This window comes from Syngnathus acus, chromosome 14 (genome assembly GCF_901709675.1).
Source record: "Syngnathus acus chromosome 14, fSynAcu1.2, whole genome shotgun sequence".
NCBI lineage: Eukaryota > Metazoa > Chordata > Actinopteri > Syngnathiformes > Syngnathidae > Syngnathus > Syngnathus acus.
In genome coordinates this window covers 418,761-435,294 of record NC_051099.1, presented here as the reverse complement: position 1 = coordinate 435,294, position 16,534 = coordinate 418,761, and the positions used below count along the sequence as shown (strand labels likewise).

The following is a 16,534-nucleotide window of genomic DNA, read 5'->3' as shown; positions in this document are numbered from 1 at the left end:
CGGGCGCCAAACGTGGATTTCAACAGCTCGAGCAGAATGTCAGTCGAAAATGTGTAAAAGGAGAATCGGTGGGTGGCAGAATTGGCAAACGGGATGGATGTTAAATCATTGAAATCAACGTTAACATCAGAAGGGGAGAAGTTGTTTTCAATTTGACTTGTTAAATGCTGCTGGAACATTGCATCCAAACTCTCAAAGCCAATGAAATAAAAGAAATCCAATGAGCTCAAACTTGTCTCTGACCCGATATAATACGATTGTGTCGTATTATATGATATCCCCGTCGTCACTGCCTGGGCTTCCCGGTGCGCGGGTGCCGCGGAAACGTGCTGCATTATTGATGGCGCGCACCCAAAAGCCTTCTCCAGCAGGGGCCGGGTTGGCACGCTAACGCGCCGCTAATATTGTCGATGGAATGCTTCGTGTGATTGTCAGTACATTTGGAAATGTCACGTTGAAGCGCCCGCTTGATTGTACCAAATCATAGCATTTTGCTTGGCATGTTTGCATTGAGCTAGCGAACTTGCATGAGTCCTTCTCTTGTTTGCTTCTCTGTGTCAATTTTACAGAAGACTTCAAGTGAAAGTGACAAATACGTATTTGCTTTTTAGGGAGGATAGACGAGGCTTTCACTGCTCCTATGTGCTTCCTTCCTGAGTTTTGGCAGCAGGTGAAATAAGACCTGTCTGTGCAAGGTGAGCGGCGGCGGCGGCGGCGGCCATTTTGTCCACCCGCCAATCACCTGTTTGCCGCGTACAAACATCTTCGCTCAGGGGCAATATTAGGCACTTGACTGCAGATGGGAATAGGCCTGTTTCCCAAATGTGTGCCAAATTAGAACAAGTCAAGTCACACAGGCTGACATGTGATTGCTTTACTTGTACTGCGGAGTAACAGTAGCCTCCGTTAAAGGATCTATTGAGTGATAATTAGTCAGCGCATCACTCACCTGTTGTGCCCCCGAGGCGCCGCTGCCTCGCCTCCGGCCTGTCACGCAGCTGTCATGTCAGCCCTGCGAGGCACCTTCAATGGGTTTCTTTGTGCGCCCCCCCCCGACCACAGCCCACCGTACCCTTTGACCGGTTGCACCGTTCCAAGTCTTTGAATCATCCAGCTAATGGCGTCCGTGTTAGACAACAGCGTATGGAAAAGTAAAGCAAAGCCGGAGGGTGTCCAAAGAAGAAGAAGAAGAAGAAGAAGAAGAGCCAGCCAGCCAGCCAGCCAGCCAGCCAGCCAGCGCGTCCCTGAGCCTCCGCTCGGCGAGTGAGTGGCATCAGGGCCGGGCGGCGAAGTTTATACGCGTCCTGGCTCCCCCTGAGCCCGGGGAACGGGATGAATAAATAATACAATGGATATTCCCATCATCATTATTTCATCGTCGGCGTAATGAGAGCGCGCCGCCGCTCGCTCCCTCCCTGATGCTACAGGTGAGGCGGCGGCCTACGGAGGCAAATTCTCGCACCTGACAAAGCGGGATTTGATACAACGACTTACAACTATGACAACTCCTCGTGCAATTAGAAGCAACAAATGTAGCATGGAGACGTCAGATGAGTCCGAGTACACGTCGTGACATCATTGGCTCCATTGTATTGCACATGCTTGGACACCTGGTCACATGGGCGAATTTGGCGTCTCATGTCCCTCGGGGAGCCTTTGAGGGACCAGCCCCTTTTGACACATGGAGCACCTCTATATTCACATACGTCGCCAGGTCCTTCCGTCCTCTAATCCTGTTAGTGTGAGCTGCTGGGGAGTCAATGCCCTGAGGACGGAGGGGGGCGGGGTCTATGAATGACTGACACAAAGGCCCCCCTTGGGCCACACCAGCTGGATGGATGGATGTCTGTATATTTCACCCCCCCGTGCATGAAAATAACAAATCATACTCACGCAAAAGGAAATAAGCTAGCATGAAATGCTAACGTTATGGAATGTTATTTTAAAAAAATATAACAACCTTTTTTTTCTTCATACTGGTTCAAAGTTCAGTTATCAAAAACGATTCGGTCACGAAAAAAGCCACCACGGTTTTGTTTGGATGCTGCTAGGTGTGCCGTCGGCATTTCCGGAGCGTTCGTCTCCGGTCGTAATTTGAAAATAGCTTGGATTCATCTCGCGAGCGTCTCTATCTGCTGGTCCCTGCGGCGGCAAACATCAGAGACGCACGTTCACGGAAAATTCATTTGTGACGCGCGACATGTCCCTCGCTTGTTTGCTCCTTTTGTTTGACAGCGAGCTATTGTTGTAGTACAGCGTGCAGGATTTTGCTTGCATGTTAATGAGCCATGGCGGCTTTCTGATGAGGGGGTGTGTGTGTGGTCGTTTGATGCCCGTTCCTCGGTGGATCGAACCGCTACGGGCCAATGTCGGGTTCTGACGCTCAGGTCGACGGGGACTTCAAAAAAGTCACGTATAACAATGCCGCCTGATTTCGGGGCCGGCCACCGTGCAGCGGGTAAACAGGCCGGGCCCGGCGGAGGCTTTTACACGCCAATCGGCCAACTTTGCGTGCAAGTGCTGCAGGGCTACGTTGCATAATACATGAGCACTCAGTTAATCCATTGATCCAAAATATGTCTTGTGTCTTTTCTCCTTCGGCAGCCTCGCTCACTTTTTGTCATCGCTCCTCTTCTAATGTTAACAGCAACAAACTAGAGCCTACAATCAAAAACAACAACGCAAGCACTCCTACCGCCAAGTCGTCAACAACAACTAGCGCTACATGAACCACTCCAACCATTAGGACTAGGTGGCTGGTGGTCTTGTCGACACGAGGACGAGTGCGGGCTTGTCATCATTTCAAGCGGAAGGAACACGGTCTCCATTTCCCATCCGGCTTGGACAAATTTACAGGTAAAGTGCAAAGAGAGAGGATCTGTGCTCCTCAGAGAAGCACTGGTGTCTTTAATTTGTACTGGCAGACAATGAAATATTCACTAGGACCCCTACATGCTTGCAATTACATTAAGAGTGTGTGGTTAGACACAGCCTAGCCTTTGGCCAGGCCCCGCCCCGCCCCGCCCGCGCTGCCTCAAAGGCCGCTTTGGTGAACTGTGGCAGCAAAGTTTACAACGGCAGATTTGACCCGGCATGAATCATGCAAGGTGCAAACGGGACAAGGAGAAACTGGGAAGTCCTTTCTTAAATATGGCGCAAACATTTTAGCATCGGGTGAAGTTGTGCTATTGGCTGCCTATTGCGCCATGAGATGGCGTCCAAGCACTTCATGGGCACTAAAAATCGTTTTTGATCAAATCGATAAAATTACAAAATTTCTGTTGTCGATTCCTTTTTTTGCATCAATTCCGAATGTGCCTTTTTTCTCTGGCTCATTCGATTTTCTTAACAGGGTAAAACAAAGTGGTGTGACATCAGACGCAAAAAAAGGATTTTCTTTTGTTTCTATGTGTGGCTTTTACATACGGAGAGGACAGGACTTCCGCCAAGGCCTCACAACAATAACTAGCGGACCTGAATCAGCTCACAACAAATTGAAGTGAAATGAGGTCAGCAGCCTTAATTGCAAGCGCCTACCTGGGTTGTTGTCGGCAACCTCCTCCTCCTCCTCCTCACGCCAGTGTCGCCTTCCCGCAGGAGCGTCCTGCCCGCTTGCCTGCCTGCTCGGGTCCCGGAGGACGGCGGCTGATGCATATTTGATGAGCGGGTCCCGGGGACCCTCTGGAGAGGGGCCGCACGCATCGGGGACAATGGCCACCTCGCTCAGGTTACGCAGTGCCGTGTTGCTCTTTTTTTTTTTTTTGCAAGCCACTGCTTGCAAACCTGTTCCCAACAACAAAAGAATGTCAACATCATCATTATTATACTTATGATAAAAAATCGATACTAGGCACCTGCAAATATAGAAACTGTTGTAAAAAAAAGAAGTGGAAAAACACTGGAAATGACATTGATGTGTCACATTTCCATACATTGGAACCTGTCAACTTGATAGTAATCATTTAAATGTGATGTTCAGCACATATTAAAAGGTCAAAGGCTCAATTATTCATGGTATTCATATTTTCAATTACACATCTCCCATCTTTGCTCTTATTAGTCTTGTTCATTAATTGTGCACTACACATTAAATTCACGGAAACGATAGTGGGTATGAAAAGTCTACACACCCTTGTTCAATTACCAGGTTTTTGTGATGTGCCAAATAGAAAGTTCAGATGTTCTAGTAAGCTTTTCCTGACATTTCCTGTGCACCCAAACTATAACCTTTTTTTTTTTAACTTCTCCTTCATAAAAGTTAAAAGATGACAATGAAATCAATAAATAAATAAATAAATAAATAAAAAGAGAAATGCTTCCATCCAGCAGTTAATGTTAAATGAGCAGAATTCTTTTTATGAATTGCCTATCAAATAGCACAAGGAGCGAGTCACTTGTCTATATTCAATCTTTATCGCTGCGTGTGTATGTTTGATTTAGGATTTTTTTTTGTCCCCCCCACTCCCTTCCACGACACCCGCAAAGTAAATGAAGCATGATTAATTAATGCATTAATTGCCATGAAAGTGAATGTGGTTCGCGCAGACAAGCAGGAGGAAATTCCTGCACGCCTCACATCAATTAATAATCCCGAGCTGAATAAATAACTCTGAGCGTGTGTGTGTCGTCACATTGTTTATTAATTGGGGATCTAGTGATTAATCGACTGTTATCAGTGGATTGAATCTCTACAGTTAAATCATTTTTGCACAATTTGCTTAGCAGTTAGCTCAATTTGATTTAGTTGTACAATATTACGAATATCAATAAAATGGTAGTGTTGCAAAATAAAATGAGCATTTTTTTTCTTTTCTAAATCAACACATACAGTCACTACTGTTGATATGATTCAAATCTGTCGAGAGACCGGAATCAATTGTTTCTTGACAATTGTCTTTATCATATGTATTTAATATCAAGTATGAATGAGCCAGAACCCGCGTTTTTTTTTGTTTTTGCATTCTGTTGTTTTACGATTTATACTCACCATAACGAATTTTTTAAATTTTACTCTGTGTCGCTTCGGGAGTGTGATGGAATTCCATTTTTTTTTAAATTTTGTATCGTTGAAGACGAGATTATTTTTTGCAGCGGGCCACCCGGCCTGGCTCTCGCTCGCTCGCTCGCTCTCTCAGCAAGACCGACAAAAGAGACACGCGAATGGGCGTGGCTAAACTCAGACGCGCACACTCTGATTGGCTGAGGAGCCTTCTAGGGGCGTGTTTTCTTCCGAGCGCTCTCCCTATAAAACTATCTGGAAGGGGGGGCCAAGTTTCGTCTTCATCGCTCAAGTGTTGCACACGCGAGGATTGGAGGACGTTTTTCTCCCCTTTCAATACGTTTGACAACTTTTCAAAGTGTGTGTGGTATTTTTTTCTCATTCCATATTTGTGAAAAGTGGACGACGGACAGCTGCCTGCCTGCCTGCCTGCGTGGCTGCCTGCCTGCCTGCCTGCGTGGCTGCCTGCCTGCCTGCCTGCGTGGCTGCCTGCCTGCCTGCCTGCCTGCCTGCCTCCCTCACCTGCCTCATCATGATGTCGATGAACAGCAAGCAGCCGTTCAGCATGCACCCCATCCTGCACGAACCCAAGTATACGCCGCTGCACAGCAGCTCCGAGGCCATCCGCCGGGCATGCTTGCCCACGCCGTCGGTGAGTCCAACACTGCGTGGGAGAAAAAAAAAAAAAAAAGACACACTCAAACGGAAGAATAAATCAACTTTAAACGAATTAAAATAGTCCCAATAATAATCCTAATATATTGTGCATATTTCTTACACTTAAGCACGTATCGTCACACCAATGTCAATATTCCAAACAAAATACACAGCAGCATGATTTTATATTCAGGAATCATTGATCAATACCCGCCTGTCTCGTTTATTTGTAGAGGCACAAATTATTCAAAAGGAAGTGTGTGTGTGGGGGGCCCGTTGTAAGGATTAATTTTAGATGAATGTCTATCCACGCTGCTGGCACACTTTGCGGAACATGCCATGCACGCACACGAGGAAAATGTCCGTTTCATTTCTTTGGAGTGAGGAGGAAAGTAATTGCAGGATGAATTTGGTTTGAATTGGTAAATGCGACATTCGGCAAAGACCAGTTTTGAAGTAACACTTTTGGTGCACAACTGGACAGTTTGTGACCGACTCAGGTTTTACATACAACGAAAACAAATTGGAGGTCTTCATTTTCAAACAGTGCTGAAATACAAATTGAAATCACACTGTAATAAAAATCCATCCAATAAATGTAATCATCTATAAATCTAGCCAATGCCTTTAGAAATATGGACGCGTTTTGTTGAGTGGAATTTCCCCGAGAAATTGGGCTACAAAAAAGTTGGCCTACAAAAAAATTACTCTTAATTTACAGTCGGTGTCATCGTGCAAATGCAATTAAACGGCAAAATGAGCATATACGGGCGGGCTGGCGTTCGGCGCGATGACACTTGAACTAAAGAATGTAATTGACTTTATTCACGGTCACTGAGTAAATTCAGTTACCTTCACTTAACAGCAAAACGGACTCCTTGATTTATGTTACTTCCCAGACACATACCAAAATGTATGGATTCTGTTGTTATTATTATTATTATAATTGTAATGAAGTGTTATGATAGGCACGTCATTAGAATTAATTGATTGGTCAGTTTCTAGACACTTCCAGCCTCTGTGTAGCTACATGAAAACATGAAAAAGACTGGATATGGTGATGTCAAAATTGAATCCGTAACAACAACAAAAAAGATGCTAAAAACACAAACAAATGATTGGAAATGACTACGGAAGCATGTCGCTAAATGTTCACGCACTTCCGGTCACCGTGTGAAGACAATTAAAATGTAGGGGCAAGTGATGGTCATTTTCCACACTTTCCTACAAATATTACTCAAGCGTTTGTCTATGCGGATTTTCTGTTGACTTTTCTTCGTTCTGAGATGACGATTTCATTGAATTGTGGCATTATTATCTTCCTTTTTTACTTTGCTGGTATCTGTCGTAGAGTTCTTTTCACTCTCAAGGGATGAATTAAGTGGAGTGAACGCGTCATTTGCAAGGCATTTCTATTTCCAGCCATGCACTCCTGGTCACTAAATAATCGCTTCTTTTTTTTCTTTCTTTCTTTCTTTCTTTCTTTCTTTCTTTCTTTCTTTCTTTCTTTCTTTCTTTCTTTCAATTACGGGCCGTCAGAAACGAGCCACTTGCGGTCGGAGCGCACGGAACTGTTGCGATTATTAACCGTGCGCGCTTGTGCCCGCTTTCGCCGGCAGCTGCAGGGCAACATCTTCGCCGGCTTCGACGAGACGCTCCTGCAGCGGGCGGAGGCGCTGGCCGCCGTGGACATCGCAAGCCAGAAGAGCCACCCGTTCAAGCCTGACGCCACCTACCACACCATGACCACCATGACCAGCATGACGTGCACGCCCACGTCGTCGTCGGCGCACCTGCACCACCCGTCCGTGCTCACCTCGCACCACCACCACCCGGCGGCGGCGGCGGCGCACCACCACCACCACCACCAGCCGGCGCAGGGCCTGGAGGGCGACCTGCTCGAGCACCTGACGCCCGGCCTTTCCCTGGGCGCCATGACCGGCTCGGACGTGTGTTCCACGGCGTCGCACATGAGCGCCATCAACCACATGCAGCACCACCACCACCATCATCATCACCCGCACCACCCGCAGTCCATGAACATGCACGCGCACGGCCTGGCCTCGCACGGCTCCCTGGGGAGCGCCGCCGCCGCCGCCGCGGCCGCCGCCGCGGGGGTGGTCGTGGGCGGCGGGCCGGCGGGCGGCGGAGACGCGGAGCCCGATCCCCGGGAGCTGGAGTCGTTCGCCGAGCGCTTCAAGCAGCGACGCATCAAGCTGGGCGTGACGCAAGCGGACGTGGGTGCGGCGCTGGCCAACCTGAAGATCCCCGGCGTGGGCTGCCTGAGCCAGAGCACCATCTGCAGGTTCGAGTCGCTGACGCTGTCGCACAACAACATGGTGGCGCTCAAGCCCATCCTGGAGGCCTGGCTGGAGGAGGCGGAGCGGGCGCAGCGGGAGAAGATGGCCAAGCCGGAGATCTTCAGCGGCGGCGACAAGAAGCGCAAGCGCACGTCCATCGCGGCGCCGGAGAAGCGCTCGCTCGAGGCCTACTTCGCCGTGCAGCCGCGGCCCTCCTCCGAGAAGATTGCCGCCATCGCCGAGAAGCTGGACCTCAAAAAGAACGTGGTGCGCGTCTGGTTCTGCAACCAGAGGCAGAAACAGAAGCGCATGAAGTTCTCGGCCACGCACTAAAAACAACCGGCAAAGACAAAAGACGGGCTTAGGGAGGGGATGAGAAAGGCAAGAAAAAGAAAAAGAAAAAGAAAGGCCCCTTTCACTTTGGAAAGACAAATCATGGAGCGGCTGCTATGTTCGTGCCTCGACGAGACATTTCATCACCTCGAGTAATGTGGGAGGTAACCAAATACTTCGTTCCTCCACTACTTCAGGTAGCTATCTGTTCTGCAATTTTTTGCTTGACTACTTCCTGCTACTTGTACGTTACACCCAGTACTTTAGCAAAATAGCTTCTTTGAAAATAAACAACTTGCCCGTTACTTTTTTTTTTTTTTTTTAGGAGACAAACGATGGCCTGGCTGCCATGTTTAACGAAATATCAAGTTACTGTGCTGAAGTAGATTTCCTGGCAACTGCACTTAATTGTTTTTGGACCGTCCTTATTTGAAAACAGATCTGTGTACTTCGACTTTGGTCAATCTTAGCGGATGACGTCACAACTTCATTGTTTTGTTGAAATGACATTACTGTCCTGGGAAGTAACTAAATAGTTCGTTATTGTAGGTACTTCCATTTTTACTTGATCTATTTGATTTGATTAGTTTTCCCTCGAACGATCAAGTCATTTGACAAAAGATACAGGCTAATCAAATAGTCAGAAGGTGGTTGGGTTCCAGGGACAGCAGCAAAACGGATGAAGATACATTTAGGAGAAGCAAGATATTCCCCAGCCATCACCGTATTTATGATCATTTCTGTCAGCTACAGGAGGGATTTGAGGCGAATGCAATTTTTTTTAGGGTGATGATGTGTCTTGTTGAGATGTTTTCAAATGGGGAAAAAAAAAAGTGGATAAGGGACTGGAGGATGTGGATAACAACGAGTGAAGGCACCATGCTGGGACTTTTTCATTCATATGGCAATTATTGTATAAAAAATACAAAAGACTCCCTTTTTTATATTTATTGTTGTACATATTGTGTGAATAGGCTGCACCAATGTATTGAATTGTTTTTGTTGATTATTTTTGATGATAATGTAAAAAAAAAAAAAAAAAAAGAGAGAGAGAGACAGCGCAAAAAAAAGCATGTTTTTTTTTTTTTTTAAATGGACGGAGGGCAAAGTTTTGTAACTTCCCAGCGCGACGAACGCATCGCAATAAGAAGAAGCAACACACTGTTGTGTCGTGGCTGTGTGTCTACCTCATTACTACACGCACACACACACACCCTCAAAGTGTTCATGGTGATCTAACACACGCTCACAAAAAACATTCTTTGGTTTTTGGATGGTGGATTCACAGTAGAAGGAGGAGTCACTGTAAAAAGCTCTCACCACAATGATGCTTTGACAATCAAGTATGACCATCCATTCATTTGGATTATTCATGATTATTTATTCAACGGAGCGCACTTTGTAGATACCAAACTTATTTATTTCATTATTTAAACATGTCTCCCCACTTTTTTGTTTTGATTGAAAAAGAATTGATTTGGATTTTTGGGGAAATGACAATGAATGGATTTCCTTTGTGTTCTTCAATAATGAGTCTGTGTACATGACAGAAGCTGAAATAAAACGTGCACGTTTTACGTCAGACTCTCACAGCAACCATTTTTATCTAAATGTAAACAGTTTGGATTTGATCTGATCAATTTTGGAAGTATCAGTCAATGGCCTCCCTAAAACGTGTGACCGATGCTGAAGATATTTTGCACAAAAATGTTTGTGTGCGTGTGTGTGTGTCATTGATTGGTCTCAAGAAGAAGCAAACGACTCTGAAAAACGTGTAAAAAGTGCCAGTTACTAATATCTTCTCCTGAAAAGCTGACAGCAACTTTTGTAAGCACGAGGGGCCTCCAAAAGGGAGCCTGGAGGGCCCGACCGACCGACCAACTGACATGGCCTCTCCCTTTTACTTGATTGCAGCACACAAGATTATTGGATTCGATTTTGTTGTTGTTGTTGCAAATTCATGCTAAGACAATTTACACCATGTATTTTATGTCCTAGTGAACTTTCCGCTACCAATGTGACGAGAGGCCTTCCTTCTTTCTGCAGCTAAAATCCAAACTTGCTTTATTTCTACAACTGGGGAAAAAACATTGTTTTCGTTTCATACTTTTAGTTTTAAGTCGACAAATGAAATGAAAATTGAAGGAAAAAAGCAAAAGGAAAGAAAACAAATGCAGTGGAACCATCAGTGATAGCCATATCAATAATTAGAAAGATAAAACACTTTGCAAACATCAACCTGCAATAAATTAGGCATTGTTGTTGTTTCAAATGTCGGCTTGTCCCTTCGATTCCTGGAAACATTGGAAAGTCACTGATTCCATCACGAGAAATTTTCAGGAAAAAAAATAATCCAGTCATTGGACTTGACTCCAAATGGTTGATATTTGAGTGGCGGCAAAATGTTTGCCAAGGCGCCAACGCCGGCCGGCGTGTCACATCTCAACAAATGTTTGCCAAGGTGGCAACGCCAGCGCGTCACATCTCAACAAACATTCGCCATGTCTGCACCTCATGCCGCTTCTCCTCTCACATGAGCCCAAAACCGCCTTGTGTGCTTTTGGATGCATTTCTTTCTTTCTTTCTCTTTCTTTCTTTCTTTCTTTCTTTCTCTTTCTTTCTTTCTTTCTTTCTTTCTTTCTTTCTTTCTTTCTTTCTTTCTTTCTTTCTTTCTTTCTCTCCATGAAGCGAGGAAGCACATTTTCATAAATAGACCTTGGCCGAGCACTGCGGCCATGAAACTTTAATGACGCTCCGAGTCTTGAGTGCAGCATTGGGTGTGGGGTGGGGGCCTCGGAGATTAGCAGGCCTCTGTTACGCTACTAAGTCTCTTGCCACACGTACACACATATGCAAACAAGGCCTTCTTTCTACCGCTGCCCCCCTCCAGTGGAAAAGCAGTGGAAATCTAATCTGTTATTCTTTTATTATTATTGAGAGGAGACTGACCTCTGCTAATACCATTAATGGGGAAAATTCATTGAGGCAGCCGTGACCACACACACACACACACACACACACACTTGCAAAAGGTCCAAAGAAGTGATTTGTCGCCATCTTGTGGCACCTTGCTAAGCAAGGAACCGCATAGAAGTGAGTCTAGGAGCTTCATTTGGACAAAAGTGGTGCTTTGCCACCATCTATAGGCAACTCTAAACCTCTTTGGATGGGCGTGAATTAATCACAGATTTTCACCATTTGCGCTGGAAGTTGTGCATAAAACACACACACACTCACACACTGTGAATGACCACATACGTTATTTTCTCTCCATCTGCGACAGTTTTTGAGGGCGTTGGAGGATGTCGTTAAACATACGAGGCGCTAATTAAAACATGGCGTTGGTAATCAGGAACATTGTATAACTAATCAGGCCTAATGAGCACGAGTGGGGGGGTTAGCAGTGCGTGTGTGTGTGTGTGTGTGTGTGTGCGCAGGGGTCTAGGCCGTGATCAAACAGTCGACTTATGAGGCCTAATGGAGCGGGCTTGCGGGACGACAATAACGAGCATTTCGGACAAATCATACCAAATGTCGGTGAGGCGTTCAGGTGCTCACTGTAAATGGAAAATAAACAAAGCAACGCGGGGGGTGGGGGGGGCAAATTCCTGATGGAATGCAATGCTATGAATTATGGAACAATATCGTAGCAGCCATATCAATATTTACAGGGCAGGACTCCCAGATCTTGGAAAAGCCTCCTTTTGTCTGCAGAAGAAGAGTCGAATCGTAGAAGAAGAAGCAGAAATGACAAACCGGGAATCAAAAAATAAAAAACAACAACGTGCATAAGAATGAAAAACAACATCCTTGTTACACTCAAATAGTTCTTGATCATTTCTAATCAATTATGTAGCAAACAGCAATTATTGCAATATTTATATGCACACCAGCAATAATTCAACTCGTGTCATGACTTAAGGCCCTGCCGAGATGTTGCTCTTTATTATTTAGTAGCTCGCCGGCCGACACCTGAGTCAATAAAAGCGCAGCTCGTTTAGGAGATATTTTTAGAGCGTGAAATAGGATGGGGGGGGGGGGGGATAAACGGGAGAAATTACGTCAAACTTTGTGAAATATGAAAGAGCCGAGATGTACAAGCTGTTCAATTGCGTACTTCAAACTAATATTACAAGACAAGCAGTTCACTAAAGAGAGAAGAAAAAAAAAACCCACAAGTGATGAAATCATTTTCATTGTCTTACTATAAATCTGAATTTGCGTCTGAGAATTTCCTGAGCGAAAGCCCGGAAATGTTGCTGAATGGAATCAAAGCGGGGGGGACATAAATATAAAATAAGCCCATGCAACATACATTATTGTACACTTGGTGTAAATTAAAGTGAGCCAGAAAGGGTCACCCTTTTTTTTTTTTTTTTTTACTTTTTCGATAAATAAAGGCATGTTTTCAGCAGCCCCGGACGTAAATACAAAGTTGCACTTAATTCAGAGAAGTGTGTTCAAAGCGCGCTGCAGTGCATCGGGCTCCTCTAATCACATCTCATCCATAATGAATGGCCTAAAACTGACAAGATGCCTTGCAAAAAAGAAATACATTTGAAAAAAAGAAAAACCCACGGGCGGCGCAGAGCGTACGCTCCCCCCCTTCGATGGACACTGGCTAAACTTCACCATTTAGCGGCGGTACAATTTTAATGAAATTGAAAGAAATCGATTGACACGACTGCTCAGGGAAGCTGATTTTGGCTTCTCGGAAATGAGCTTATAAAAAAAATGGCTACGGATGAAGTATTGCATGTCTTCAATCTGACACACGCCCATTGATTCCACAGCGTTGTTCTAAAGTCATGTAAAGCTGGCCTCACGCAAGCGTGTACCGATTTAGCAAGAGGAGTGACATCAAAGCCGTTTGCTCAGACCATTCAGTACAATGTGTCCTCAAGATCAGACTTGAATTGATTTCGAGCAATACGGGCGGGCGGACATTCGAACATCTGGAATAGAACTAAATAAATAAAGCAACAAGCCACTATAGCTGCAAAAGCCCAACGTTGCCTTTCCAATCTGACAGCGAACCAATAATTGCTGTGTGCGCGTGTGTGTGTTGAAGGCTCGGTATGTGCTCGTGTTTGGGGAATACTTCCATGCGGACTCGCCTGCTACGCTTGCTTTCCTGCTCTGGCCCATATACTGTACTGTGTGCGTGCGTGAAGCGCTACTTTCTTGTCTCGCTGATGAATAATGCAGCGGCGCCAGGCCGCCGGGTTTGCAGTTAAATAGTAATTTGCTTAACCAGTGTTCCCAGTCATTGCCAGCTGCACTGGCACTCTCACCTTATAATTGTGATTTTGATTTAGCAGTGGAAAGACGCTGTCTGCTAATTACACTTCAAGTTGCTGGCTTGAACAAATCGTTTTACTCCTCACACTTAAAGGTATCAGTTGTAAAGTATTCCTCGATTCTCACTTTGAGGAAAAGAAAGACTCACTTGCAACGGTCCTCCAAATAAGTTTCCAAGTGTGCTTGCTTGCTTGCTTGCTTGCTTGCTTGGAGGTTTCCCAGTTGAAGTTTACTGTCAGAGGCAGAAAACAGAAAAGGATTCAACATTTTGTCAAAATGTTTCAACGAGCAAACGTCTGTCAGCTGACTGCTAACGTCAAATGTGAAACACCATCGAGAGGCCAAGTCAGCCAGCACGCCATATGAGGAGAAGGAGCAAAATTTCAATTCATTGAGGGATTTTTACGGGCGGCGAGGCTTGTCGAGCAATTCTGTTAACAAAAGGTATCCTTAGATGAAATTAAATATTTATCCCTTCTATGAATAACAATTGGAAGGGAACACAGGGGGAGAGGCGCTCGCTGTTTACTTTTTGCCTGGCAGGATTCGCCTGGCAGGATTGTGTCGCGCGCGTTCCATCTCGTTGAGACGATTGCCGGATCGGTAGGCGGTGTCGGGTGGGGGGGGGAGGGGCCTCTAAAAGCCGCTCCAATCCACCGCAGGAAGGCTCAGCGGGAAGCCTCAACCTGACTACGGGGCGCCCGCTGACCCTGTAATCTGTCAAAAGAGGGAGGCGACGCCACACTGTGCTCAGGCTGCTCACGAGTCATATCGGGAGTGAGTGACAATCGCGGAAATCCGCTTGGGTTTTCTGCAAAACTTTGTCTTAATGAAGTTTTGGACTTTTTTTTCCGGATGAACAGCAGCGCTTTTAATCGGCAGAGAAGTTTTCGAAACGGGGCGGGCTCGTTCCGAGAGCCGTAAAGCAGACAGATGCGCGGCGGGCCTTCATTGATCTGCGGTGTGAAGATCCCCAACTCCTTTTTTGCTCCTTTGTATTCCTTCTGGGCTATAAATAATGGATCTGATGACATTAACGGCCGGGATGAGCTTAATGAGCCGAGCTGCCGTGAACCATCTGAAGGATTCGGCGGCCATTTTGGATGAAGCCGACACGGCGGGAGGCGGGGCGAGAAGAGATATTGATTCCGAATCAAGTCAGACGCTTTGATTCCAGACTCGGTATCGGAGGCGGCCGAGGTTTACGGCGATCGAAGTCTTCGCCACCCGAGAGTACGACCTGTTGTGGCCGCCGCAACTTAGCATGAAAGTTTAATCAACCTTGCTTCGAGGATACACGCCTTCCTCCTCTTTTTTTTTTTTTTTTTTTTTTTTTAAAATGATGAACTCTTGATTTTAATTTCCCCAAGCGTTGGCCAAACGGCCAGCGAGAAGGTTTCCACGCACGCGCGGCAAAAAGGTTTCAATCGGAGGCCTTTGATCAGGCCTAATAATATCCCAGCGGTTGACGGATGAAATGGAATGACGGCTCTTTGATTGGCCGGCGTATGGAAGAATCCGACGCCTTCGTCTGGTATCGTAATTCGATTCGTGAGCTTTTCAGTTTGCGTGATCGCAAAGATTTCCACATGGGATCGACATTGAGGATCTGCATGATCTTAAACGGTCGACTTTCTATCCAGCTTAATGCTAACGTACAATGCAAAAGGCCATAGACAGGCTAAAAGAAATGAGCAGAAGTATAAACCTTTCAACAATTTTAACACTTGCAATGTAAACAAAGGATAGAATAATAATCACAGCCGTATTCCGTAAAGTTGGGGGCAACCTATGCCGTCAATTCTCGTCAAAATGAAATTTCACAATGTAGTTCATTTTGTAGCAGGGCTAAAAATATACTTACTTGTTTTCTTTTTTCTATACCCGTTACATGTTTACATCGCTTCCTTTTCATTATCTTGCATTTCAGTTCACAAACGTTGCCTTGAAAGAACATTTGCATGCGTTTTTCCACTTTTCCCCCCGCTTCTGACGAGCTCACAGTCTTCCGAGAATTTAACCCGATAAAATATTTGCTCTGCAACACAGGGCCCTCAATGGTATGCATTTTTATCTGAGTGGTAAAAATGGATTCCTTCAAGCTTGCAGCCCGACAGTAATTTGGCTGCAGCTTGGAAGGATATTCCTGTAACCCTTTTTTTTTTTTTTTTTTTTTTTAATGAGAGAACCTTTGCAGAGTGCACATTTTTTTGAGCTACATTTGAATTTATGCGGCGAGCGTAGCGCTTGAAACCAGCACGGATCACGGTGGAATTCCCACTTTGGTGGGTGTGCAACAGATTCTTTGAGGTGTTGGAATTGCAAGGCACCAAGGTTGCAAAGGGGATCAACATACTCACAGGTTTTGGCAAGTCAATTTCCATAGCAACTTAAAATGGGGAGTTTTGGTAGCATTTCAAGTTTAAAACTTAACATTGAGAGTAGGTTTGTAACTGGAACAAGTCAAGGTACTTTTGAACAAACAAGCAAACAAACAAAGAAACAAACAAATAAGCTGAGAGTGATTTCAGAGAGTAACAAATGGTCACATTTGAGGTCATATGTGTATCAAGTGCTGTGCTCGCTCACCCGGTCATTGTGGCAAGGTCAACGTTGACAGAAAAGATGAAGGGAGCAGGACTCTTTTCTTCTGTTTTTCTGTTAGTCACACACTCGGGATGTTGTTGAACGTACGCCATCTTTGGCTACTAGCGGAATTACAAGTGTTTTGGTTCTGCTCTGCTGAATATTGTGACCCATTGTACATACATTTGGGTGGTTGTTTTTCCACTCATGTTGGTTTCATGAAATGGATGTATTCATTTGACATATTTACTTACACATTTTAACTTTGTTTTCAAAACCTCCTTGTGGAATAGCCTGGCTCATCTGTCTATTTGAAAAATCAAAGGCGGCCCTTGAGCTCAGAGTTTGCCCACTACTG

The 16,534-nt window shown here is 45.4% G+C and overlaps 1 protein-coding gene and 1 long non-coding RNA gene across 2 annotated transcripts; one reads left to right on the top strand and one right to left on the bottom strand.

Moving 5' to 3' along the window:
• The first annotated feature begins 5,457 nt into the window (after positions 1 to 5,457).
• Positions 5,458 to 9,866, top strand: zgc:158291 (uncharacterized protein LOC572084 homolog). The gene is made up of 2 exons (XM_037269991.1): positions 5,458 to 5,651; positions 7,276 to 9,866. Exons 1-2 carry the CDS (start codon positions 5,532 to 5,534, stop codon positions 8,287 to 8,289), a joined length of 1,134 nt encoding a protein of 377 aa, XP_037125886.1. The 5' UTR covers positions 5,458 to 5,531; the 3' UTR covers positions 8,290 to 9,866.
• LOC119133823 lies at positions 8,132 to 16,249 on the bottom strand. Its single transcript, XR_005100198.1, has 3 exons — positions 16,180 to 16,249; positions 13,739 to 13,822; positions 8,132 to 8,237 (listed from the first exon to the last, which is right to left on the bottom strand). It is a non-coding gene; the product is annotated as an uncharacterized LOC119133823 (long non-coding RNA).
• Between the last annotated feature and the right edge of the window lie 285 nt (positions 16,250 to 16,534).